This window comes from Platichthys flesus, chromosome 12 (assembly GCF_949316205.1).
Source record: "Platichthys flesus chromosome 12, fPlaFle2.1, whole genome shotgun sequence".
Classification (NCBI taxonomy): Eukaryota; Metazoa; Chordata; class Actinopteri; order Pleuronectiformes; family Pleuronectidae; genus Platichthys; species Platichthys flesus.
In genome coordinates, this window is record NC_084956.1 from 18,521,535 (window position 1) to 18,549,358 (window position 27,824).

The 27,824-nt window shown below is 39.5% G+C and overlaps 2 protein-coding genes across 5 annotated transcripts; one reads left to right on the forward strand and one right to left on the reverse strand.

The window, feature by feature from the left end:
- Nucleotides 1-1,155: 1,155 nt before the first annotated feature.
- On the forward strand, nucleotides 1,156-8,061 carry LOC133966247 (uncharacterized). Its single transcript, XM_062401080.1, has 3 exons — nucleotides 1,156-1,310; nucleotides 3,404-5,617; nucleotides 5,778-8,061. The coding sequence occupies exons 2-3, from the start codon at nucleotides 3,418-3,420 to the stop codon at nucleotides 6,479-6,481; spliced, it is 2,904 nt and encodes a 967-aa protein (XP_062257064.1). The 5' UTR covers nucleotides 1,156-1,310; nucleotides 3,404-3,417; the 3' UTR covers nucleotides 6,482-8,061.
- On the reverse strand, nucleotides 7,858-27,771 carry blnk (B cell linker). Of its 4 annotated transcripts, XM_062401081.1 has the most exons (24): nucleotides 27,642-27,771; nucleotides 27,447-27,509; nucleotides 19,686-19,732; nucleotides 16,097-16,162; nucleotides 15,604-15,650; nucleotides 14,730-14,773; nucleotides 14,527-14,647; nucleotides 13,899-14,002; nucleotides 13,662-13,734; nucleotides 13,448-13,528; nucleotides 12,277-12,302; nucleotides 12,165-12,193; nucleotides 11,998-12,054; nucleotides 11,795-11,822; nucleotides 11,639-11,690; nucleotides 11,407-11,467; nucleotides 11,274-11,301; nucleotides 11,100-11,130; nucleotides 10,318-10,396; nucleotides 10,164-10,192; nucleotides 9,938-9,993; nucleotides 9,744-9,827; nucleotides 9,478-9,633; nucleotides 7,858-8,375 (listed from the first exon to the last, which is right to left on the reverse strand). In XM_062401081.1, the coding sequence occupies exons 1-24, from the start codon at nucleotides 27,708-27,710 to the stop codon at nucleotides 8,259-8,261; spliced, it is 1,548 nt and encodes a 515-aa protein (XP_062257065.1). In that variant the 5' UTR covers nucleotides 27,711-27,771; the 3' UTR covers nucleotides 7,858-8,258. The 4 variants fall into 4 exon arrangements, with proteins under 4 accessions (XP_062257065.1, XP_062257068.1, XP_062257066.1 ...); XM_062401084.1 differs by lacking the exons at nucleotides 27,447-27,509; nucleotides 27,642-27,771 and adding an exon at nucleotides 19,898-19,970; XM_062401082.1 differs by lacking the exons at nucleotides 19,686-19,732; nucleotides 27,447-27,509; nucleotides 27,642-27,771 and adding an exon at nucleotides 18,100-18,243.
- Between the last annotated feature and the right edge of the window lie 53 nt (nucleotides 27,772-27,824).

The following is a 27,824-nucleotide window of genomic DNA, read 5'->3' on the forward strand; positions in this document are numbered from 1 at the left end:
TACATGTGTCTAAAACGGCAGCTAGGTAAACATATCTTTTTTAAAAAAGGTCACTGCTGTGATTTAATCCCCACCTTATCATCCAAATGCAGTGTCTGACATTTACTGCGATCCGGCCCAGTGGGCTTTTTTTTTATGGCTGTTGAATAGTGGCACTTCATTGTGTGTTAATTTGTGAACTTCTTGACAGACCCAAAGGGCAGCCTGCTTCTCTCAGACATACCAGAGGTACGATACAGCTTCACCTCCCATGTTTTCTGCAGGATAATGGGCTTTAAGATAAACACTTTAACAGCCTGGGATTAATGACAAGACTAACAAAAACACACACACACACACACAACAAGAAAAGTAAATCAATTGCAAAAGATTTTTATATTGCAATGAATGAATGAATGAATGAAAATCCATTTCAAAATGTTCTTTAATGGAAGCTGCTTTCAGACATAGAAATTCAATTGGAGTCACTGGAGTCAGCATATTTTCCTGAAATCGACCAGAGGGGCTGAAATTTCTGGACATTATGTTCTGGACTTCTGTTCAATCAGGGTCATACATTTAGTTTTTTTTAAAGATTTATTTTTTTTTCAGCCGCCCTTCTCTCTATTTTTTGGAGAGAAGGGCGGCTGAAATCCGATTGCCTATGAAGTGCTCTTCCCACATTAATAGTATTTGTTCTTTTTTAAATATATTAGTAACTTAAAATACTGACAATAATTATAACAATTTGGAAAGAAAAAAATGTTTTCAATGATGTGTGGCTTTACTAAAAGCTATCGAGTGAATGACTCACTGCACCTACTGATGTAGGAATTGTGCATGGATGTTGGACTTAGAACTGTTGATCATCGCTCTGCACCTTTACACATTGCAGTTTAATTTAACTGCAGGGGCCTTAACTAGCAGCCTTTATTTACATGCAAACACTGACTGCAGTTGACAATGGCAGTTATTAATACGTCAGTGCAGTCAATGAATACAAGGCTTCAAGCTGCTGTAGTCAGTCTCCACTGGAACTGGAGTCAAACGAGATCTTGACTGTATTTTAGTGGCGAGAGAAGTGAATGATCCACATGTGAATGAATGGCGACCGCAATGCATTGAGATCAGTGTTTGCATGGGAAACAGCTCAATGTGTGTGAGTGTGTGAGAGAGAGAGAGTGTGTGTGTGTGTGTGTAGGCTCGGGACAGGACACACTCAGTCAGAGGAACCAGGCTAAAGGCTAAAGAAGCTCAGAGGCTGTAATCCCCGGATGAAACCATCATGGCTGCCACTCGCTGAGCTGTCAAGCTCTCCACAAAAGAAAAAGGTAAAAACCCGACACAACTCCGAACCGCAGCCCGCGCTGTTCCTCCGTGGCTCTTCGGCGTGTGTGGCCGCTCCTCTCCCTCGATGCGAGGCGTGGAGGGAAGCGGGCTCGACGCAAACTTTGTCGCCATGCTTGTTTTTTTAATCGAAGTTATTTGGTCTTTGTAAGCGCTTGTGCGTCACGTTAATTCAAATCAGTCCGGAGAGCAGCGGCGGCTAGCTCGGCAAACAAACAACAACAACATGTGTGTTCGTGCGGTGGAGAAGCAGCTTGCGGTGTTCTCACAGCTCCACACTCTTATCTGGAACTTCTCTGGTCCCGGAGGCTTTCCTCGCTCGCTGCGGAGCCAATCTCATCACTTTGTTGTGGTCAGGTCAAACTGCACAATGGCCGCACGGTCCCCTCGTTCATCTGCTGCTAAAACAACCCCCTCACCCGGCAGGATTGTGTTCTTTTATTCGTGCATTTGTTAGTAGTTTTTGTAGTTTTTGAATTGCACCACCTCCGCTCACTATAGCGGGTTCAGTTGTGTTTTTAAGCAGCGTGTGAAGTTCATAACTGTGTGTGCAGGTGAGCAGCTCAGTGGCTGATAACAATCTGAGTTCCTCCTTTCAAACGTGATCCTGGTGCGATGGATTAACATCTATGCGCAGACACTGTGAACAATGGCCAGCAACAGGTGGACTTAAAGGAAAGCAGAGGAGCAGCCTCGGTTTGTGGATTTGACATGAGACGGTGCAGGTCCCAGGCAACAGCCAATCCGTGACGTTAAATGTATACCTTAATGGTCACACTGTGGAGAGTTGTCATCAACAGAATATAAATAGAACCAAACAGTAAATTGTGAATGCTCAGAGTTTATCACAAACAGACAGATTATAAAAACAACAGATATTCCACTGCCCTAGGCTTTTCTTTCTTTATCTTTTCAAGCAGGTCGGTGCCCTAATGATACCAACATTTTTTTTCTAAAAAACGGCCAAAAACTAAAATGTGGGTCAACAAGAAGAGAAGATTTTAATTGCCAAGGCTATTGAGCGTTGACATTTGAAAAACCTGTTAACATTATTAAAACATGTATTTAACTTAATAATACGAATGTAAGTAAGTGCAAGACTCTTCAAATAATAAATAAAAAACCTAACACAACTACTATAATTTAAAACTAAATAACAATACACTTAAATAAACCTGCTCCAAACCCGTCATTACTGGTGTCCCCTCTGCCGGGGGCCAGGGACGTCCACACTGCCGGCTGATGTGCTTGACCCCTTGTTCACACAAACAGCCAGACAAGGAGCATCTCTCTGCTTTCTAACGTATCTCATGTATCGCCATGTGCTTTAAGTTTTTTCGTGCTCCTCCCTTTTAAACAACATTTTTTTTATCATGAAATGTGTATATGTAGCCTAATGTTATGTTCTGCCGGCGTCCTGTAGAGATTGTTTGTGACCAGAGGTAAATGTCATGTTAATTTGGCACATTGGAAGCAGGGGAACTATATCAGTACAGACAACGAAACCGGCATTGTGCTGTTTTGTGTAATTCAGCTCCTACCCATCGCTTCGCTGCTATCTCTGGTCTCCATGTGGTTTTTCTCACCACATTTCTCACCCTTCACGGTTTCCCTTTACACTTGACATTCAACTACTGTCCATTCCGAGGGACCATATTAAAAGATGCTTCCCACCAGTTTCTTGTTCACCATTTCAAGAGTGTTCTAGCTCAACTTGAAGTCACTAGGCTTTCTGAGTAGGTATAATTTCTGCATAGGCAGTTGATATACATATTCTGTGTTATCTATGAAATAAAAGTGTATATATATTTAATTTCCGAAGTATTTTAAGACATCCAACCTTTTCAACAGGGCTCCCTATGGTTTTTTTAAGGGGTGAATTAAGTCTGGAACCTAGTGTTTATTCTATATGATAGTTTCTTTGGTCCTAGTATTATTTATATCCAGAGCACTTGATTGAAACCAATTCTGAGTGATGTGAAATAATCAAAGAGACACGCAGGCTGTTGATTTGTTACCTTTGTCTCGGAGCTGCAATCATTTGAAGCTGCTTCTTTGTGTTTTTCTGCACTTTCAGAAAGCTGAAAACCCATGGATTCGATGGATCTTTCTGCAGCTACCTCCGCAGGAGATAAGAAACAGCGTCTCAGGAAGAAGGGCAGAAACAGGCGCAGAAGGCTCCACCTCAGGAAGACGGCTGTTCAGCCCACTTCTATGCAAAGTGAAGATAAGTGTGGACCAAAAAAGATAGCTGAAGAGTGGTTGAAAAGCGAAGTGTGGCCTTCATCAAAGAAGACCTCCCAGGAAGCACAGCACAGCCAGCAGGGGACAAACGACAGTGACAAAACACTGAGGTTCACATGCTCTCAATGCAGCGACAACTTGGAATATGTTCCCAAAGACTTGGTGGCACACTTTGAGGACACACACAGAGGGAGCCCGCCGGTCTTTTCCTGTCACACATGTACTTTTAAAACACATGAGTTTTCCTACCTACAGATTCATCTATTAAGCCACATGGACACTTTTTCTTGTTGCAGCATTTGTAATGACGACGTTCAGCGCACATGGCCTGAATTCAGTGCACACTTGACTCTGTGTCACTGCCAAAATGGCAAATATTCATGTCAGATTTGTCAGAGATTCTCCACAGGTGACGTTAAAGTATTTCTAGAACATATATATGCACATAATTTGGGCCTGGAAGGATTGAGCAGTGATGTATCGCTGCGCACAAAAGACAAGAATCAGTTTGGGCCTAAACCAAGCACTCTACGTTGTCAACACTGTGGCTATGAGGCAACTCAGAAGTGGCTGATCACTAAGCACATTAAAGCTGTCCATGTTTGCCAGAATGGTAACCAGAGGCAGAGGAAAAAGGAGGAGGTTCATTCCATAGCAATGAAACAAAAAGACCCGATCCCCAAAATAAAGCCTAGATTAACACGAAGCGCAGTTAAGGAAATGTGTTGGCTGACCCAGGACTGTCTGTCCCTGCCAGGGAGAGAGTTCCTGGATAAATACTGCCACCTCTCAGACCCACAAACAACACTAGAGGAGACTCAGCAGTTTTTGATGAAATCTGTTGCCAGGGAAACCGGCGACCAGAAATGGACCAAGGCCCTGAAATCCGTTTTGTCGAACGTCCCTCAAGATGTGACTCTTCATCCAAAGTCGGAGAACGGAATCATGTCGAACTCGTCTGACCTTACTGTCCTCACGGTCAAGAACAAGATAACTGTAGCACAGAACGGCGCCGCCTATGCCAAAAGGATGAGAAGGATGACGGCATCAGATAAAGAGACCGGTTTCCCGGAGAGTGCTGCTGACGATGCTCGGTGTGCAGTTGACCAAAATGGGTGTCAGTCAAATTTGAATGACTGTCCACCTTGTCCGCAGACTGAAAGCAATCTCCTCAATGACATCTCGGTGTCAGCCCAGAGCGAGGCATCAGGGTGCATGCAAATGCAGGAAAACAGAGAGAATCAGAAATTAGAGACTGATCCGAAAATGGAGGAACAGGGGCGAAAACAGCAGGAGCCCATGCATGAGGATGTGATCAGTATCTCCAGTGAGCTGAAGTTGACGAACGAGAGCACGGAGCCGACATCCATCCGTCAAGTCCTACCAAAAAATAAGAGACGAAATCGAAGACGGAAAAGAAGGTCTAAAAAAGTGTATAAAAGACCCTCAGGACTGCCTTTGAAAATAGTGCTGAAGAAGAATCCCGTGAAGGAGAAGCAGTGGGTGTCACAAAGCTCTTTGTCTCCATCAGGAGGTGATCCCATGGATGACAATCATGGACTGCCAACTCCCCATATAACAACAGAGAGGACAGCACAGGTTCTATCAGAGAAGAAATGGACCAGAGCTTCCAGGACTGATCAGCGTGCGCTGGCTGAAACCATCACTTCAGATCCACAATCAAAGCCGGGAGAAGAACTCAGCCCCGGATGTGCTGCACAGCCAATAGGGTCCATAAATATGGACGTTAATGAGCCTGGCATGCTCGTAAGCTCGTTGTCGATCCATCAAGAAATGCAAGATGATCCAGAGAAGTCACTGCATTTCCCGGAAACTGATGGTGACGTGAGAAGTTCAGCTGGTAAATCAGAAGGTGTGGCAGAGGCTGAGGTAGAGATGTGCCCCAAGAACTCACCGCTTCAAACATCAGGCAGCAGCATGGACCTCCATGAGCCAGACGAGAAGACGATTGCAGCAGCTGATGGAGAGACTCAAAGCAGTTGCACCAAGTCTTCCCCTGTTTCCCAACCGGCTATTACACCACAGGGTAAGACAGCAAATTATAGCTTCTACTCAGACATGGTGGTTAAAGATTAACACACGTTGGCTTTTGAACATTCAGTATATATTTGACATCCATGAACACTAGTATGTTGGTTTTTTTAAAAGCATTTTTTAATAAGTATTTTCACTCTTGTTTCTTCCAGGTGAGGTAAACCTTGAAGTCTCGAGCCTTGCTCGGCCTTCAGAGCAGAGTAACCATAGTGCTGAGGGGGGGGGAGACAGACAAGTGCCTGCAGACTCCTGCCCAGATCTCCTGTGCAGCACTCACTTGCCGGTGGGGAAAGCCATCCAACCACAGCCCTCACCAGCCTCTGGGCACCGGTGTCAGCCGGCCCGTAAAAACCAGCAGAGGACCCTGAAGTTAGTAGCCATAAATTCTTCTCAGTTGGTGAAGCGTCCGGCGGGAGACCAGCCTGTTGTGGTGCTAAATCACCCAGATGCCGACATCCCCGAGGTGACCAGGATCATGGAGGTCGTCAACAGGAACAGGGGAGAGGTGCAGAAGGTGGTGTTGTCCCGCAGGACCCTGAGTGCTCTGTCAGCCATAAACAGGGAGGCCCCTCAGACATACGAGCCACCAGAGGTCCAGTCTGACTCTGCGAGCCTCACACACCGAAGAGCCACGGAGGAAAACTCTGTACAGGAGAGGTTTCTTTTGAGGTTGAAACTTCGCAGGTTGAGCCGGAAAAAGTACGAAGTAGTGGACGCATTCTCTCCCAGCAGGGACGTGTTGACAAAGTTCCGCTGCTGGTTCTGCGGCAGGGCGTTTACAAGTCAGGAAGTTTGGATTGACCATCGACAGCGACACCTGATAGAGTGGAAAAGGCCAAACTGTGAAAACTCTTGAATGTCACACACACTGGAGGAAAAACACAACTAGTCTGGGGAAAAAAGGATGACTTTGCAATACAACAAAACAATAACAGAAACTGTGATAGACACTCTCCTTCGTTTTAAGGTCTTAATGAGTGTTTTTTTTTTTTTTTTTATCATTCTCACACTTCCTGGAAGGTTCACATTCTCAGGGTGATTAAAACATTTTAGCTTCGTCTCTCTCCCAGTTTGAGTAGCTTGATGCAAAACTCTTTGTAGATCCGTAATTATTTGTGCAGCCACAACGACGTGGTGTCGACAACTTAGTTCTTTATATATGTTTTTGTATAATGTCAACGCAATAGCTTTATTTAAGGTGATTTAAGTACACTGTCGTATGAAATCTTTTATAGAACACTGTAATGTATATTTGCCATACCTACCATCTGAGTTTTATGGATCAGTTTATGTACGGGTAGGCTATACAGTGTGGTAGCTATAATATTTATGTTTTTGGAATGGGATACAGAAATCCACAGGTTACTCAGATATACCAAAATCTTTGTGTTAAAGAAAACAGACAATAAGCTGTTTTTATTCAACATTTATTTATGACGCTAGGTTTAGTCTTTTCAAGCCTTTTCTCATTGCTTTTTGGGCCTTTGAAAAAAATCTGTTTATTTGTAAAATGTTTGTATAATCTCCAAATTCTGTTATGGTTCAAATATGCTATTATCTTATAAAGTTATACCCATGCATTATACAGTTGGAGGATTTACTCCTAAAGACAGGATTAATTTAAAAGAGCATACCATTGTTCTGTGGCATCAATGAAATACTAACAAAATCATATCTTTTTGATATCTGGATAATTTGCTCATGTGTTTTTGTTTTTCTCTCAACAAGTTTCCTCTCTTTTGACTTGAAATGATCCTTTTATCTTTTAATTGCACTATGAAAGGAGGATTAATATTCCCCGTTACCTCACCTTATCAGGCCTAAGCCTTTGACAATCTCGACCAGCGTCCCACTGTGGTGAAAAATTTCCTTAAGCAGCCATCATGATCCCCGAGTATTCACAGCAAAGGGAACCGTGGCTCGTCTTCATGTGTGTGACACTCGAGGAATAATTGGACAGATGAAAAATAAATTGTGCACGTACCCACAGATCTGGAGTGTCAGTCAGTCGCTGTGTGTGTACACGCGCGTCTACACTTTTTCGATTTAGGTAAAAAAATATATATATTTGTATATAGTCCGGGAGGAGGTACTGTAAAATGTTGGAATATAGAAGTATCCCAAAGTGCCTTGGTGTTTTGTTATGCAACCAATGTGTATGAGTGTGACAACATTATTTGTTAAAAGGAGAATAAACCGGCCTGTTTATTTTCTCATGACTGAAGACGTGAGTTGAGTTTTACAACACAAGAGTAAAAATTTTATTGAAATCAAAAATATACAACCCTGTACTTTTTGGCTCTCCAAAGTTCCACTGCCCTATCTGAATTATGTGTCTACCTTCTTCCCTATGCTACTGCAACACTGTCTCATTCCTTGCATTCATTTTGATACACTGTTTACTGACAGAGCATTAAAAAAAAAAACTAAATAAAACTTGAGATAAAATGTCTTGTGAGTCAGTGCTGCTTTCCACTCTGCATGACCAGCAACGCAGGAAAGTTCAGTGCCCGCTCCCAGCACCATGTGATCTTAATGGAGGAGGAGGAGAGAAGCATCACACAGCACTTCTTCAAACAGTCTGACAGTAAACACAGCGGGCTGGGATGAACAAGCCCGATCCCATGGTCCTCTTAAGGCTTCATGGGGTAACACAGCTTGGTGGCGTCTTTGCTGTTATTCTGGCCGTCGATCACCACCAGGGGATTCCTCTGGTGGTTCTCAATGATGTGGGAGATGGTGCTGAAATGCTGAGAACGACAAAATGAGGATGATGAGTTAGTCCAAAGTGTAAAGTTTAAATTCCCATCTCCCGAAGTTGGTTGAGTTGAGTAATGACAGTTATAAGGTCTGTGTTTGATGTCATCATTTTACATGTTCAGATTAACTATAATTCTAATATACGAAAGGAAGAACCGTATAAAAAAAGAATGTAGATTTGAAATGTAAACCTCACAGCCCCAATTACAGCAGCCTTTGCATACAAATTGTATACGAGTGCTTTTCACTGGAGACATTTTGACATGCCACATTGGGAAAAGCATAGATGTCAATAAAATCAATGACGGCTGATTTCCATTTGCCCTTGTGGTTAAAAGGCTCAAAGACCATGAAGATAAGGGACACAACTTTTGACATGTCCCGAACAACCACTGGTGTTTAACTCATTACACTCGTGTGGAAGACCTTCAAACGCACAAGAGAGACATTCACCACCAACTAAAATGCCTGCCTCAGTTTTATGGGTATTGTGTTATTGTGCGTGCGAAAATGACTATTAATTTTAATTTGTGTGCAAATTTAAAACGGTAATATGTATGCTTGATATAAAACCTTACAAAATGAGGCCAGCAGGACAAAAGCAGGGTCGATGAGACGTCAGACGTAATGTGATTTTTACATTATGTGAAAATGACTGTTGTGAGACTCCACATCTGTCGGTGATGACGCAAGATGTGTCAAGCTATTGTCAAGGCCTAGGGACACGTGGACGGACGAAAGTTATTTAATTGGACATGCGCATTTCCTGCTATTGTAAGTTAAATGAAAAAAAAGGCTTACGATGCGGATTTCAGCTTAAAAAAAGCATGTAGAAAAGGTATACCTCAACTTTTCTGAAGGAAGTAATAACTTTACATTAACATTATTAATTGCCTTGGGTCCCCTGGTTATCTCAAGGCCCTTTCAAACTGTATATAATGAAATTCTGGACATTTTAAACATTATCTGGCAAAATAATATTGTTTGAGTCAAACAACAATATGTCTTTACATTATTATTCAGGACAAGATCAACACGTCTACACAGACATAAAGAGGCTAAATGAGAGAAATGAAACGTCCTCCACTCTACCTCCTCTCCTTTCTTCTCTCTTCCCAGTGCATACTGCTGCATGTTTGCCATAAAGCGGATTGGTATGTTGTACACCCGGCCCCTGTAAAACACCACTAATGTGTAGGGCTGCTGTGCGTCATGACCGGAGCTCTTCCTCACCATAAACGCCCCGTCCTGAAACAGAGAGCACTCGCAGTCAGACCCAGCGGGGCATCATGGGAAATAATCCACACTCTGCTCGGTTGGATTAACAACATTGCTTTTCTAAGTATGGGCTTTCTCACTTTATTTGAGTGAAGCAGAACCTCGTCAGCAGTCCTGCGGTCACAGGCGCCGGCGTACCAGGGCTTCTTGCACATGTCTGCATCCTGAAGAGAAGTCAGCGGAAAAACAAAGGATATTAGAAAATACATTAAAAAAAAAAAATTGCTGAGTCATTTAAATCCTTTTAACAAATGTCATGCTTCATGTGGATCACCTTATCTTCCACCTTTGACCGATTATCAGGAGAAACAGTTCCTCTGTGTGGTGGTCCTGACACATCAGACACAAACACACACAGACACATTATGGTGTTTAGTTACAATGTAGCTTTTATAGTAAGTCCCTCTTTTTTTTAATAATAATAATAAAGCACCAGAATAAATATGGTACCATTTACAAACATGTCTCGTATAGGAGACATAAGAAGAAGCTGTACTTACTGAGGGGGGTCAACGGGGGAAGAGGAATTCTGCAATAGAGACCACGAGTACAGCGATATTGATTAATTCTACTGTTATCTAGTTCAACTTGAGTTTAAAAAGTGGACAGAGTCAGTATAATGCACAGTGTAAACCTGAATGTTGCAGTTCTTACTTAGGGCGAATCAAGTCCAGTGTCCCAGCCTTTGGAGGCTTTCTGTGGTCTGGGGTTTGCATCACAGGCAGCGTCTGGCCTGTGGAAATCCAGACAAATAGTGATTAAGTAATGTCGTAATAATAATAATTTAATAATGAGTGAAAAACTTAATTTAATAACATACTGTCAATATGTCAATAGATCATTACAAATATCACCTTTAAATAAGTTTTTCAATTGTTTTCACAAAAATATAATTTATAAGTGTAATATACATTTCATTAATAAGATTAAAACAAAGATCAAACATATCGAAATAATGCTTTTGCTTTGTGCACAGTGAGGAGGTATAACACTTTATATAACACAATATTGTTCTACCTTGGCTGTCAAATGGTTCATCAAGTTTTTGTCGTTCTTATAAAGAAAAGATTAAAAATAAGCAAAAGTCTGTTTTAAACTTATATTAAAATTCATAATACTGAAATTTATGAAAATAATAATGTGATATTTATGGAAATAATTAACTTTAACTGCAACTTCAACTGATCTGAAACAGTTTATCTTGATTTGTTTTTTGGCCATATCGTCATCAGCTCATCTTGGGACACTACAACTGGTCATCATTCTTTACCAAAAGTCACTGATATGTTTTCTGGTAACAAATTAATGTGGTTTTCAGGGAAAGACTTGAATTCCAGAAATAGATGGCGCTGGTCATCGGCCAGTTAGTTGCCATCTATCTCCAGATTTTAATAAAAAGTCTGTAACTAATGATGCAAATGAATGGGAACACTTACTTTCACACTGCCTTGGTCTTAAAGCCGGCTTCTGCAAAATAAGTCATATTAAATGTTTTGCAGTATTATTCAACATCTTCATCAAATGGGAAAGTAAAATACAGTAAAAAAAAAGGATGATCTTTATGTACTATTATGTGGATTATTGTGGACTTGATAACAAAATATTCCTACCGGCTTTAAAGGTGGTTTTGGTGACCTCCTGTGAGAAAAACCATTAGATCAGGTTATCAGCTTGATGACATTTAAACAGGTCTCACTATATTTATATGTAATTAGAAAAAAATGTGAAATAAGTGATGCTTACTCTTTGGGCAGAGGTTTTGGCAAAGGTGGAGGAGGACCCTCTGCAGCTTGATCCTTCGAACCTAAAAGAGCACAACGTCCAAATAAACAGGTGATCCACCACTCCATTCCAGTGCACAGGAATGTATTACTCCCATGCCACTAGTTTGCCTCCTGGTGTTGCACCTAGAATGATTCATGGTAGAAGTCTCAACACAAATCAAAAGGAAAACAAAGTTTAATTTAATACTCACTGTTATGTGGATCACAAACTTCATATTCATCGTCCTCTGTAGGCTCCTGGACCTGCGAAATCATGAAACCTATAGTTTAATATCCTCCTAACTATGCAGCATATAATGTCTCTGCAAAACATCCTTTGAATGTAATCTACATTTGTCATCACTTACAGGAGGCGGAGATCTACTCCTCTTCTGTCTAGAATAAAAATAAATCATTATGAGTGTGGTACAAACACAGTAATGCAATGATTTCAACATTTGGATCTTTAATATTGAAACTATTCTAACAGACATAATAGAAAATAGTAAAATTCACTTTGCAACTGATCTCTTAGGTCTTTGCATTAAATGACAGTGTTGCCAGTCAGTACCTGGGGCTGGGTTTTGGTGGTAAGGGGTGTGACTGTGTCTTGGACACTGGACACAGTCTGTAAAGTAAATACAAGGAGATTATTACTCTCAGATTCTATCAATTTTTTCACTATCCAAGTTTATACAAAGGAACGATGAACCCAAGTCAAGAGAGTGTAAAACTGACCTGCTTGCTGGCTGAGGTAATGAGGTCTCCTGTAAAGATTCATTCAATAAAATTTAATTCCACGTATAAAAGCACCTTAAAAATGCTTGTAAGTGTTTAACAGCTTTCTCACCTCTTTCTCTGGAACTTCGTAAAAATCTGAAAAATAACCAAAGACTAAATTAAACATGTATTCATGCGGTCGCCTTGGACATTTTCCGTGTTTGACTGTCTCAGAATCTGAATCAGAATTATTTTAATTGCCAAGTATATTTACGCGTACAGGCAATTGCCTTGATGTGGTTGGTGCATTGGACATAAAACAACAATCAGACATAAAACAACAATATATACAGTAAGAACAATAAGTTATCGGCACGTGCAATGCTAAGGTGCTCTCGCTGTAGGTTATTTGTAAAGGAAAGAGATGGAGTTTACACAACACAAGCTATCTCACACAAGAAAAAACATAAAGAAACTTGAATATGTGATGAGATGTTTTTGGTGAAAGGTAGAAACATTTGGCTCCTGTTCCCTTTTACAAGTTGTACAATTGTACAAGTACATGGTCAGTATTACAGCGTCTGGAATTATTATTTGTAGTATTACATAGAACTCAAGGTTGTGCAGTGTTAAGCACCGTCACCGCAAGTCCAGAAGGTTCCGCTCATATCCCTGTTCAGCCAGAGTTTTCTGAAAGGAGTCTGGATGTTCTCCCTGTATCGGGGTGTAGAGCTAAAGCTCCAAATTTGTGAAGGTTTGAAGATGACTCTATCATCAGTCAATCAGAAGAGATAAGATTAGAGTGTAAAGGTATTTCAACCACCTCCTCCTGGGACCTGTTTTTAAAACTGTTTACGGTTCGTCTTAGATTTCAAGCATCATTTACTGTGATATGTTTTCATTTGACTCCACTTTTATTTTCTACCTCATTTGTACGGACATTCAGCGTGACAGGTGGGAATATTTTATTCTGGCATTGGCTGGAGATTAACCTTTTAGTTTTTCAATTCATTGCATAACCACTTATTTCCAACTTTTGTTCCATCTTCTTAAGAAAAAAGAATTTCAACCACAAAATCAAACTTGTGTATTTGTCATCCTGGCTTACATCACCATACTTGCAAATGGACTGTAATTCTAGAAGTATAGTGCGGTCACATTGTTGTATCATCCTTTCAGGATGGTGCATTCAACACAGGGCTCGAATGCATGGTATTTGTAGTGTTGATAAGGGATGATAATTACACAAAAATCCCCTTGTGAACTTACTGCAGGTACAACCTGTGTATTGTTGCACCTACCAGAACTTTCTTGATTCTCTGGGGGTGTTGGCAACATGGGGCGATCCATCCCTGTTCTGCTCCTACAAGGCATTATGGGATCTGAGGAGAGGCATTGGGAAGATGTTTGTATTGTTATATCTATTTTTGAGTTGTTAGTCTCCACAGCAGCAGCATACACATCACGTGTTTTAGACTCCGTTCTTTTCTCTCTATCGGTTGTTTCGTATCTTACTGGCAGGTTTATTCTCTTCAGGTTCTATGTAGTTGTCGTCCTCGTTACTGCCGTCTGGACTGACGTAGTCTTCCTACAAAACAACATATTGTGAACAAAGGGCCACGTCAGCTGTGCTCACTCAATTGATAGCACCAACACACAGGATATGGCAAAATTCTCCAAAGACAATGTTTAGTGGAAGCCTCAGCAAGTCACAGGGAGTGTTTGTGAGAGCTTGAGTTCAGGTTGGTTTACCTCATCACTTGCAGTGCGGGTGGGTTCAGGGGGCAGTTGTTTGGAGGCTTTGCCCGGGCGGAGGGGCTTCCTGGGGGGCCGGGTGGGACGGTTACGACAGCTGTCTGGAAAGGAGAAGCAGAAGTAGAAACAGGATATCAGCATTTGCATGAAGCACCCATCCGAAACATCATGTGAATGATCAGTGCGTATCCACTGAAGGGCTTAATGTACCAACTCCATTCGCCAGAAATATGAATAACATGGAAACTAGTCTTCCATGTACAGGACTCATCTAATTGAAACTTTAAATGAAAGCTTAAAATGTACTTTAATCATACCACATCCCTTTATTCTACCTAAATCTGGTGTTTATTATTGTAATAGGTGTTCATGCCTAAAGTTCTGTTACACATTTAGAATTTTTTATTAATTTATTAGTTCTTTAATATGTTTTATTCATGTTTTATTATATTTGAAGAGCACATTGTAACTTAGCTTTGAGACGTGCTATCTGTATATAAAGATATTATTATATTTGTTATTGTTATTATTAATAAAATCATACATGTAAAAGTTTCACTTAAAAAAAGCAGTGAACAACGTGCAGATATGAGGCGCTCTACAAGTCAAACAGCTGTATACTGACCAATGTAATTCCCCCCTGGGAAGGAGGCAGAGGGAGTTGTGGAGAAGACTCTTTGACTGGGAGGCAGCTCGTAGCTGGCGTCCTGGTCGTCACCCAGATCCTCATACATACAGTCATTACCCTGGGAACGACATACATACAATATTTCAAACAAGTATATCAGACAAAAGAAATATTTAAATTACTAGCAATTTCCAACTCACGTAATCAGGGTCAGAGAGCTGATCATCAAAATCCCCGTCATCATCTGTACACACAAACATTTACAGGGATGTAATTGTAAAGGGTGAAACCAGAGATGGGAGATTTCTGATTTGTGAATTCATTAAACCAGAAGTTGCATAAAAGATATTAAATACCAGCACATTTCTAATTTTAAAACAAGGCCGCATCTCTAGCCGAGCGTATCTCCTTGGTTCTCTGTTGAATAATCTCTCAACAATTGATGCCATCACAATTTGAAAGAAGCAATTTGTACAGAAGCTTCACATAAACAAGGCCCAGTGTGTTTCTCAAAACAACATCTGGAAACAGGTGAAGGGTGTATATAGATTTAGATAAATAAATATGGCATATTTAATATGGTATGTTTTGTTTTCCATGCACTTGAATAGGCGTGTGATGTCAGGCCTTTGGAAACCACTGTAAACTTGTTTCTAAAGCTCAGAAGTTACTGATACGTCATCACAGGGTGATGAAATGAATATGAAAGAAGGTGGGCTGAACCTGGTTGGATTCAGCAGCAAAAAGTAAACTGCAAAGCTTTAGGTATTATTCCATTAAGCAGCCAGCAGGTAAGAATTTAGTCTGAGGTAGATGGTGAATTAAAAAGGATTAATGGTGTTAAAAGTGTTGTGGCAAATACTGTGAACCACTCACATGTCAATAGTGCTAGGGATCTCTTTATGACCAGAGAGGTGGTCAGGAACTCTTTCAATAAGGGCATTTGAGTGTTGTTATAAGACAGACATGAATAAAGAATAATTCCATGCGTCAATGTTGAATCAACAGATGGTGATTTCTTTACTTCATTAACACAGATTTGATTTGCAGCAGTTTTAAAGACACAGGCCTTACCTCTGTAATCTCTCTCAGGTAGCTTTGGACATGGTTTGTTTTTAAATCTGTAATGTAGAGAGATATTGTCATGCATTAAAGTGGAATTGTTTGACAAGTGGTACTTTGTCTTGGTGCAGGACACGATTCTCTCACAGATACCAGAGCAGGTGGTTTAAGTGCACATGGCTGACTGATGTGCATATTTTACAGAAAGGATGAGAACAAATACACCTGTCGTTATAGTATCTATCCTTACACGTCAATAGAGGACTAATTTCAGGAAAGGAAAGTGAGAGAACAGACATCTGTTGAAGATATTTTTGGTTTGTGGTTTTTCTCTCTTTCCACGCCTGTGAAAGAGGAATTGACATCCTCCCCCGATGCATTTGTATATGCGGACAAACACACACACAAGCATGACATTGAGAATTTTTAGATCACCAGACTTCCCAGAGGTTTGTCTCCTGTGTCAGAAGGAAATATGTTGTTTTTCTAAGAATGTAGCACTGACCTTCTTAGTTTACTCAGAAAGCTGTCGTCTTTTTTCCTGATGTCCTGAACCATCTTTTGAAGCTGCCTGTAAAACACATACAATTATATTGTTATTCCGAGACAAATCTCCAGATCTATGCAGTGTTTTAAATAATAAAAGCTGAACAACATTTAAAAGTTAAACTTATGGATATATTTTCAGTTTGCAAAGTTACAATCAAAACATTGGGGAGGTAAATGCAGTATATCCACAAGACTCTGTATTGCCCAACTATACAAAGGGAACATCCGGGCTGTATAAGGCCCGCATAATAACTCTTAAATGAGAAACTTAAACTCTTAAACAAAAAAAAAAAACAGGGAGGCTGGAAGTCAGTCAGAGCTAAAGGTTCCAAGAGAAAGTCTGTACAATGTCTAGATCATGATTTTTGCGGGCTGAAAAGAAAGGAAACCAGACTTTCTCATTCAACCCAATGTTACCTCCACTAAAATCACAATGAAATGAAATAAAAGTTTATTTTTTTATTTGTTGATTTATTTAGGATTTATTTTTTCTTGCAGTTATAGCCCCTGACCAGTAGGATGTGCAGCTGCCCCCTAGGCATCCTCTACTTCCTGCTTCTTGCTGTGTCAGGTCAGCATAGGTCATCACAAGTGTCATGGTGACTGATGAAAATAAAACGTTGATTCAGAATGTTGCACTGTCTAAGAGAAATGTGCAAATTCTGTAAGCATGTAGATGTTTTTATTTTGCTGGGACGAGTGCGTTCTAATCACAATTGCTAGCATGCAGCTAGACTGGGTGAATTGAAAGGACAAATCCTGATGGATAAATAGTGAGTTGAAAGCTGAGTTGTGAGCCAACAGGTGAAAACTGAACTAGCAGCCTAGGAGTGAGCTAGTAGCTAAGATGGGAGCCAACAGCTAAGATGGGTGATAATAGCTATGATGGGAGTTAACAGCTAAGATGTGAGCTAATAGCTAAGATGTAAGCTATCAGGTAAAAGTGAGCAAACAACTCTAACGTGAGCTAACAGCACACATGTGAGCTAATAGCTAAGACGTGAGCTAACGGGTTTAACGTGAGCTAACAGCCTATGAGTGAGCTAACTTCTAAGAAGTGAGATTGCAGCTAAGAAGTATGCCAACCGCAGACAGGTGAGCTAACAGCTAGGAGGCTGAAACCTCGTGCACAAGGAGAAGTGGTAAAGAAGCCCTGTTGCTGCTGTGGAGATGCTAAAACCAGAAGGAAGAAAACATTGAAGGGCACAACAAGAAATGCACATTTTGTGCATTTGTGTCCTGTGATGACACAACAAACATAACACATATGGACTTGCCATTTTTGTGATTGTTATCTCTGCAGAGTTTGATACCAGGAAAGAATTACTGACTTTATTTGCATTGCAGTACCAAAGGTGGGGATTTATTTGAACAAGCTGTTTTGGCTAAAACCAACTAATGGCTTCATCATCATCATCATCATTATTCATCATCAGACATGGGACTCCTCTCCAAACCGAAGCAGTTGAAGCCATATCATCAGAGAGGTTAGTGTAATATATGTATATATATATGTATTCCATAATTCAGTAAGGGTCTTGAAGGATGTTATAGAAATTGAGATTGGCCTTTGATAGGAAACATCTTCTCCACCCCTGCTCTTGATAAATGTCAACTTTAGACCTTTTGACAGTAGCCACCTGGCAGGGAACTTGAAAGAACTTGATTAGGCTAACGTGAATAATTAGTTAAACCTGTGTTTACCTGCTACTTCATGTCATAAGGACTTCATGATGACTTCTGAACATATTTTCTACAGTTTAAACCCCTTTGTCACTTTGTCAAAGACGTTTTACCACAGAAGTCTTTTAAAACTTAAATAAGAAACCTTAATTTTTTGTCCAAGGTACCAAACTTAGCAACAGTTTAGCAGATATTTTAAAGGATTTGCCAAAAGTGACGGCGTGTCATCGTCCACATACAAAGATACCAAAGTTCAAATAAAACTGGACGTCTTACCGAAACTTTTCCGCGGCAGGAGCGGTGAATTTAGTTAACATATCCATATTCATGTTAAAATCGGCAGTAAATGTTTTTGGGTCTTCATCCCTCTCGTGCATTAAGCCTGTGGTGTCAGATGTTTTGGAGCAGCGTAAATGAATGCTGTTTGGCTAAAAGTCACGTCTTTGTCATAGAGGGGAGGGAATGTGCTCATACCCACATCTGTGAGAAAAATCACTTCTCTTTTCCACTCCCTGCGTCACACACACACACACACACACAAAGACACAGACACACACAGACACAGACACAAACACACACACACACACTCGAAAACAGATTTCAGTTACCAAAATTTGAACGAACCTCTTGCATCACATCGCACTCGACTCTAAATTCTACTTCTACCACTAACCCTAACCTAGACACGGCCATTTTAAGTGCTACTCCCAACTAAATAGTGTCGTCCACTATCAAGTGGTGTCACACCTTTGGACCCCACTCTATATTCTGTATACCAACCGTCAGAGGTCACTGGAGGAGGCCTTCGAGTTAGTGCATGTATGTTTTGGAACCGTTTTGGTCTTTTTTTTCATGTACAAAGAAAACTGCAAAACTAAATTTTAAAAGCTTCCTCTTTACAAGGAATCTGTGTCATTACTGATGTCACCACAGGGTAGCCAGGGCTGTTTTTAGTCTTGATCTATGGGAAAAGGTCTTGCTCCATGTGACATGGAAAGTACCATGTTGTAATCCATTTTCTATATATGGAAGGGTAAATAAATGTGTGTTGATCCTTTCCTCATTTGAATGGAAGAGGAGGATGTGTGTGTGTGTGTGTGTGTGTGTGTGTGTGTGTGTGTGTAGGTGTGTGTCTGACCACCAAGGGGATTTTTGCTAAATAAATGTCTTCTGTGCCTCTGATCACAGTGAACCACAGCAGAGAGGGATAAACCAAGACGCTGTCTGTGTTGAGACATGTCCACAATTATTAAAGAAATAATGAGACAGCTCTGGATTTTTAAGGAAGCCATATGAGACAAAAAGCCATTTGTCACTATCAAGTCTGGAATTGAATGGGAAAATATTTCGAAAAACTACTGTTCATGAATCTTTTCCATCCTAAATTCTGTAGCTTTGACCTCCACAGAAATGAATAAAAAACTAAATTCAAAATAAGTGAAATTGTTTGATTAAAGTTTGATGAAATAGTTTGATTAAAGTTTTACCTGCATGTTAACAAAATCCTAATTTAGAAAAAAAAATTATTTTTCGGTGGACTTGACAGAGAAATCCAATCTCACTTGAATGTAAAAATGGATAAAATGTTCATACTGGAAAAAAAAAAAATTAAATTTTTGTGATTTAGACTTTGAAAGGAACAATGCATTTTCAAACACAAATATCTGTAATTATGCACATATCAATTATAAATACTCAAATATATATAAAATAGATACACACATCACATAACTCTTTTTTATTTAATAGTCTCAGTTTATATGAGACACAAATCTTCACACACACACACACATGAAGAGAGGCTGAAGAGAAATGGGTATAATGGAGGTGTGTGATGACTGATGTATTTAAGTGTTACTCACGGTTGGTGGATGAGACTAAACTTGCTCATGTCACTGTCAGACAGGTTCTGTGAAAGCATCAGAGAAATCAGTTGTAAACACAAGAAAAACTGGAGACCACAGAGTTCACACACGACTGTGATTCCTTGTAGCAGAGATGACCCTGCAACCTTGTCACTTCACTAAATACATGTGTTTGAGCAGAGGTGGTGGTACTTGTAGAAATGCATTACCTCTCTGATAACAGGAGAGGGCAGCATCTCACAAAGGGCCACTTTCTGATGTCACCTCATTTTATTTCTGGAGAGCTTATAGTGAGATGCAGGGTCAGAGATTGTCACATACATTACACTTGTGCATATATTATTATAATATCTTGCAGGACTTCACTTCACACAGACCATTATTCATGGACAGATATTGCAGCACCTTCACAGGGACCCAAACTTGGAGGTTGGGTGCCTTGCTCAAGGGCTTACTGATTATATATATAGATGATGTAAATATTTATATGGGGAACAGTAAGAACAGGAGCAGTAAGTCAAATCTTTTTATTTATGGCCTGTTTGCCACTGATGTATTGCAACAATGACACCAAAAATATCCAAACACAGTGGGAGTCAATATCACGGAGAACGGAAAGGGCGGAGACTTAATCTCTTTAAAGAAAAGCACGGATCAAAACGTGTGTTTTCTTCCCCATTACACTGTTTCCCTCTTGCAAATGAAAACTGTCAACTTTCAGGTGAAGGGCTTGTATCCAAACAACACTCTGACACCACAGTCACAGTTTTAATAAATAAACAAACCTTTAAAAAGTGTCAGACTTCTTGCTGCATTCTAATTTTTATGCATTTTAATGTCTGTGTTACAGTAAGACAATGGAGATTTGTAAATGAAAGGAAAATGATTACCATAAAATATGCAACAAAATCCCACTAAATTATGTATCCCCCCTCTCCATTCATAATTTATCGCTCCAAGCCATTACCAGCTCCGTCGCTCCTCTGTTTTATTATTGTAATGAAATGAAAATCCGCGATAACGGACGTTTGTGAGAACTTGTTTATTGTTCTCCTGCGTTTGTAAGATCTCAAATGAAGAAATGGATAGAAGCTTGTTAGAAGGGGTTAATGTAGGAGGTGTGGGTCTAACGTGGCTAGTTAATTTACACATGAGTAATGCATGGACGGCCCTTTATCTGCAGCGTCTCCTGTGGAACATGTGTAATGATGTACTGTTAATGCCCCTGCAGTTAATTGTGTGGTAGTTTTTCAAAGCTGCTTATAATGTATCCCAGACTTTCCACAGGGATGGAGCTTGAAAATGCATCTCACAATACACCAGTGGGTGAAAATGGGCACTTTGGTGCAACAGAAACAGGCATTATCTCTTTAAGCAGAGCTTTTGATTTAATCATTTGTAAATCAGAGAGTGAGATCACTTAATATGAAAGGCTTTACCTCCTTCAAAGATCTGAACCTTGGCCTCACAGATACACTCTTGATCATCCCACTAGCTTACAGGGAAGAAAAAAAAACTGTCTGTATAAAATCAGACTTAGCCTTTTGACACCGAATAAAATATCAAATAGTCTGCCCCAGTGGATACTCTGGCATTGCTCCCACATTGAATTATTTATAGAATTGTCTGTGCTTATTTGAATGAGACACAAGAGTTTTTACAAGCTGCAGCCTCTTTTTTTACAATAAACTCGAACCCTCACTCACAGTATAAAACCTTCAGTCACATTGAAGTTTATACATGTCATCTTAAATTAAGTCCACAACAGCAGAAATTAACTTCAGCTTTATTCCTTACTGGCAATACACTGCATTTTATGATCTGTAGATTATTTCTATATATGTTTTATTTGTGTTTATTTTACATCTAAGATGTCTTTTAAAACCATCTTGTGTGAGATTTAAAGATGTCTTGTGACACCATGTAAAAGTAAAGTATTGTATAGGTCTCTTCCGATTGGCAAGTGATAGATTTTAATATTATCATTGCACTGAAATCAATTCCGTTAGAGTGAGTATATGGGCAATTTTTCATCCTCACCTCAGTGTTAAAACCGTCGTAATTATCAACTAGTCTTTTGGGGTATGTGCCAGTCCTCTAAAAACTTAAATCATATCCAGAGACACATCTCTATAGTGAATATTTAACGTTCATTCCAAGTTTTCTTCTCTACAGGGAAGAGTTGTTTTTTCTTCTACATCTTTTTCCTTTAAAAAAACAAAAATCCTCTCAGTGTGCAATGTGCACTCATTTGCAGTCAAACATGTTTTTGCAAATCTGATAGACACATAGCCTGTTTAAGAACAAGCATGACAACAGTTAACAAGGAAAGATGGATAACAAGGCCCTCTCTCCGGGAAAGTCGACTTTTCTCTCCAACTTGACTGTGCCTATTTCAGTCAGATATAACAACTTTTGATTTCTGATGTGGTTACCAAACATGTTTTATGAAATTACAGACCCAAATACTTTCTCAAAGGCTACTGGAAATTGTTTAGCAGAAATAGAGAATTCTTTTAACATTATGTTTTGGACAAATTGTAAATTTCGAACCCATCAGTTCAATAGCCTTTAACTAACTCCAAAGCTGTGAACTGACTGACCAACATTGCCACGTTGGGCTACGGATGTTTAGGATTATTTTTTTTAGCTTGAAGTAGATCAAATCAGAATAATTTAATAGATGCTACAATCCTATAAAAACTCTACACATAGCAGCTTCAAATAATGGTAGAAAATCCAATTGTGACCACCTGAGGGCCTCAATTTAAGAATGTGTTCTTAAAATAAGGTGCGGTCAGATGCATTGTTGGTGCACTGTTGTCTTGAGGCAGCAGAAAATAATTTCACAACCAACATCTCGGTAGGAAGTCAGTGGCACAGTGTTATTTTCAGGATGCATCATCAATATAGTGCCTATGTCGGCAAGTGCTCAACACACTGGTCGTCTGCTCATGCTGGTTTTCATTTGCCTTTCTCTTGTCTAAAGAGAATTGTTCTCTGTTATAACCTGGCAAGTCTGCTTTTATAATGCGGGTGCAAGCACATCTGGCTTTTAATGGGAGATGGCAACCCGTGTATTGTATGATACAACCAAAACATACTATAATTAAGAAACAATGTACAACCCTCAAGAACCATGCACCTGGCAGAGAGTCTATTTCCTATACACTGTAGATTCAGTAGATTTTACAAAAATGTCCTGATAAAGCAGATATCATTAATATTTCAGTGTACAACAGCAGGTGTTTGATACCAACAACAAAGTCATCATGTGATACATGTTCCTATAGATGTGTGCATAGGCTCTCCTTTTTGAGTGGCCTTTGTTTGTAGTGTGGATGTCAAACACACAAGTTGAAAGTGACTTCTTCAACCAGCCACAGTGTCACAGAGATGGAGGCTGACAGTTCTTTTGATCCCTTTTAATCTGTCTACCAGTGTGATCGAACAGGCATCCAAAAGATGGAGATTGCCTTTATCTGAGCCTGGCTGGCTCACTGTCATTCCCACCGCCCTGTAGTATACTGTTGTGTATTGCCAGCCACCCCTCAACCACAATTTTTTTTTTTTATTTCTCCATTCATTCTTAACAAATGATGAAGAGTTACTGTTGGTGTAAGACGCCTCCCAGGCAGAGCGTGTTGTTTTCATCTGACAGCAGTTTAAAGCTGTGCTGCCTACTAACTTGTATCTACTGATTTTATGACTAGTGCTCCATCTATTGTATAAACCTAATATAAATATGCAAAGTAAGTCAAAGGCAAAGTTCAGGAGCGACACACTTGCTGCATGACATTCAGATCCTCTCTGCCCTTAGCACACAATGACCTTAGTCCTTGATGACTCAATCCTCCTTTCCCCCTGCAATTCAGCAGGCAAGGGTTTACAAATGTTTGTGATCATTTATGTATATGAAACTAACAGCAACATGTATTAATCTTGCAGAAACATACAGTATTATGGATGTGCACTTTTTGACATATGAGTGAATGTACATTGGAGGTTTCAACATCAGACTTTGGTAGGCTCCACACTATGACTTGGCAATTGGAGGAATTTATCGTCTACCAGCGAGTGGCCATCATCAGTTTTTTTGGGGAGAGACGATTTGTTGATGTATTTTGTGGCCTGTCTCCTCAAGAATCACTTCAACTCTATAGATAATTCTACACTTTTCTGTACTTTTCTTTAATTGAAAGAAAAGTACACCCGCACTCAAACATAACTGTGCAAATACATTGATTTGTGGGCTGCGTCTGGTGCAGAAAGTGAAATTTCACTTTCAGATTCAACTGCAAAAGAAAAAAAACTGTCAAGAGGAACTGGATATTTACAATGACCAACACTGAAGTGAAGAGCACCAACTACTGAAACTCAGCCGAGATAAATTGTGTCTGATATCTTCAGAGTAGTGAATTTTGGATGTAAAAATGTCAAAACTAAAATCTGCGAAAAATGCAGATGAATATGACAGAGACAAAATACAAAGACACACAAGGACAGGACAAAACATGATTTATATTCAAAGTGTGTTTTTTTCAGTTTTTGTATAATATTGATCAGATAAACCATCATCTGACCCCCACAACTATATATATACATTAATGTTTACCTCTATTTATTCTCTCACTTTAATATACAATTTATACAAAGGCTTTTCCATCTTGTAGTTGTATTTATAATAATTTACGTAACTAATTGAACAATAAAATAGCGATTAATACATTACTTTGTATCGTTTTATTCTGTAAAAATAGATCACATAACAAAGTAATTAATCATTTGAAAATGCAATGGGGAATAAAAAAGAGGAATTTAAATCGATATATTAATATTTTTTAATTAATATAAATTAAAAACAAATCTAATTGGATTAAAAGGCCCATTTCCTTTCCCATTTGCATTCCAATTTCTCCTCTATGTTTCCTTTTCTAATTATCTGTTTGATTTTCTGAATTTCACCACTACGCAGAGGGATTTCGATTTGTACAGGTTTGCTACAGGAAGCAGAGTCATGTGACGACTCCCTGCTGCAAGTTGAGAGAGGGAGGGGGAGAAGAGAAAAATAGAGAGAAGACAGAGGTGGAATCAACCAGCAACACAAAGTCCAATAGATTTTTTCATTACCTAATACTCCGATCAATGCATACTATGCACAATGACCACCCATGAACTCAAACTGATAGAGTGTGACTAGGAAGAAATGTTAGACTGGTTAAAGCAAAGGTGTGTGTAGACCATTGTGAGGCCATGATGAAATATACTTGTTTAATACAGGTCTGTCTGAACCTGAGCTTAATAGAGCTCTGGTGCACTATGGGATCTATTATACAATACACCTACTATATATATATATATATACATATATATATGTATTTTTCAGATTTGCACTGGTTACCTGCATGAAAGTATCTGCTCTGAAACATTGATCAGTCTGACTGATACAAATCCACAGTGAGCATATGTTAGGTGGTGAATAATCTGTGGGACTTTGTGGAAGTACAGTATTTTAGTGGTGCAATATCCCACCTGAGATGGAATAAGTTCAGGGTCAGTGAATAATGAATAGAAGAGCAGATCCTTGCTCTCACGAAATGGCCACTAAAAAGATGCATATGAATGAATGAATGCTTTAAGAGTCAGTGCACAGGACGTATTACTGAGGTATTAATAGGATCCTCAGAATACCAAATATTAGGAAGTTATAAACCCATGCTTAAGTTATTTCACTGCATAAAATCCTCTTCCCCCTCATGACTGAGGCAGATTAAATGATACTTTACTTAAATAAGTAGGGATCACAGCTTTAATAGCCCAGTGACTCATTTCACAGTTCTTACTTTCTGTGAAAATGAGATGCTGACAGTTTTCCCCTCCACTCACGGTGGCAGTGTGCTTCTCAGAAGTATCTGAGCCCCGTCAGAGACTGTCCACATGTGGACCATGGTGTCTAACAGAGATGTAGTACTACTTGTTTAAGTACCACTGTAGTACGGTTAAATTGTAGCTCATAACGTAACTAGTGTTCCTATGGTGGCACCTTTACCGACATTGTATAAGTATATCTGAGACCTTAGACACACATTTATCAGACTGTGTAATAGGCTGGCTTTGTAATTTATTCTTACTAAAGCATCATAGATAAACAGTCAGATGAGGGGATGATGAATAAAAGGATGTTTTACTGCTGTTACAGCATTATTAGTAAACATGAGCCTAGTGACGATCCTGTCATGGACTGTTCATTTAAAGACAATCATCTCAGATACAAAAAATATAAATGTGTCCATATATGTCAAAAGCCAATACACCTGCAAGATCTAAACCTATGATAAACTAATTTGTATCATATTGATTTTTGCTGTTTTATCAGACTAAGTCATACAGTGTTGTAGATGAAAAAGTTCAACAATAAATTTGATATACATTTATCCGCATGAATGTCAAACTCAAGAAGTTTATTACGCCACTTGAAACTTTTCTTTGTTCCTCAAAAGTTTTTTTTAGATGAAAAAATCCGCTCAGGACCTTAAAATGGCTTAAATGATATACACTTCCCCCCCTCTAATTTTGGAACTGGGAAAGCTGAATATGATAATATGGCCCCACCTTTGCTTCCTGTCTCCCTACCAATCACATCTCACTTCAAGTTGAGGAGCCTACTGAGCTCCACCCACCCACAAGTTTATTTTTTGTTTGGTCGAAATGGTCGCAATGCCTGTCACCACGTTGATGTTCTGACCCATCAATGCTCAGTAATCACTACTACAATATGAGTTGAGTACGCAGTCATAACTGCTTCATTATTAGATGAGTAATTAGTAACACTTCATTATTAGATTAGTACTCTGTAATAAATACTACATTATTAGATGAGGATTTAGTAATCTAGTTGGTTTCTAATCCTGACCCTAAACCCAATTCTTAAGCCTTAAACAGCCCTTTGAAGAAGTGACGACCGGCCAAAATGTCCTCACAATATAGATTACAGGAACAACCCCCCCCCCCCCCCCCCCCCCCCCCCAACAAACACACACCCAACCAAAAACTTTTAAGGTGAAAACAATACCAGTCCCACCGCCTTGACTGGTAAAAATAATTACATTCACTGTGCAACTACAGGCAAAAATATTGTGATTCTACTGTTCAGATACTGCTCCTGCAGTTCTGCACCTATGGAGACCAAAGCAATGAGAGTGAGAGTCCTTTCAAAGCAGAAGTTCCAACTGACTCACTCACTTTCAGGTCAGAAGGCCCCTCATTTCAAACTGTGTGTGGGAAGTCACGCAAGCAAGTTTACATGGTTACGTTTCATATCCTGCAAACTCTCCTTTGTGTTTCAACTGTGACAATTTCTTGGGTTGTTAAAGATTTTAAGTTAACTTCCTCAATTTATTCAATAAATATCAATTAAAAGGTTCAGGATATATAAACACTTGTAGCTGAAGAAGAGAGGAAAAAGTCTCAACTGCTGCAAACATATTTTAAATTAAAATAAGAGTGAAAGATGTTTTTTCAGTAAATTAATTTTTTCATTTTTGCAAAATGGGCACAAATTAATAAAACTAATCAAATTGTCCTGCTGTTTTAAATACGTCTATCATAAAAATAATAATGATTGCTTGGAAGGATTTGTCCATTTGAATGTAGTTAGAATAATAAACTAAACACAACCACACCATTTGAAACTGGAAGAGGGACAGAGTATTTTCTGAGATAGCAGGTAAAATAAGAAAATGTGAGGGATTAACTCACCAGGAATCGTTGTCCATTAATCCTCAGCTTTCTTACGGTGGTAGCACATTCTGGCATTTTGTTCTGAGGGCAATTAACATTGATTTTAGTTTCTGAATTTACATGTAAAAAGAGATAAGTTGTCGTTATGATCCCTCTGTCTTAACTGGGTTTCTGCCAGTGCCTTATTTTTTTTCCTGTTTTTCTTGTACTCACCTGGCACATAAAGAGGGCTACTTGTGCCGGGTCCCAGCCCTCACACTCCTCTCTGGACGGAAGGTTCATTTCTGTCTCAACAGGAAACCTTTGTGCAGGACTGTGCGTTTCGAAAGTACAGTAACAGACTGACCCGTCGGCACGGAACGACACACCATCCAGCTTCAACAGGGAGAAGTACAC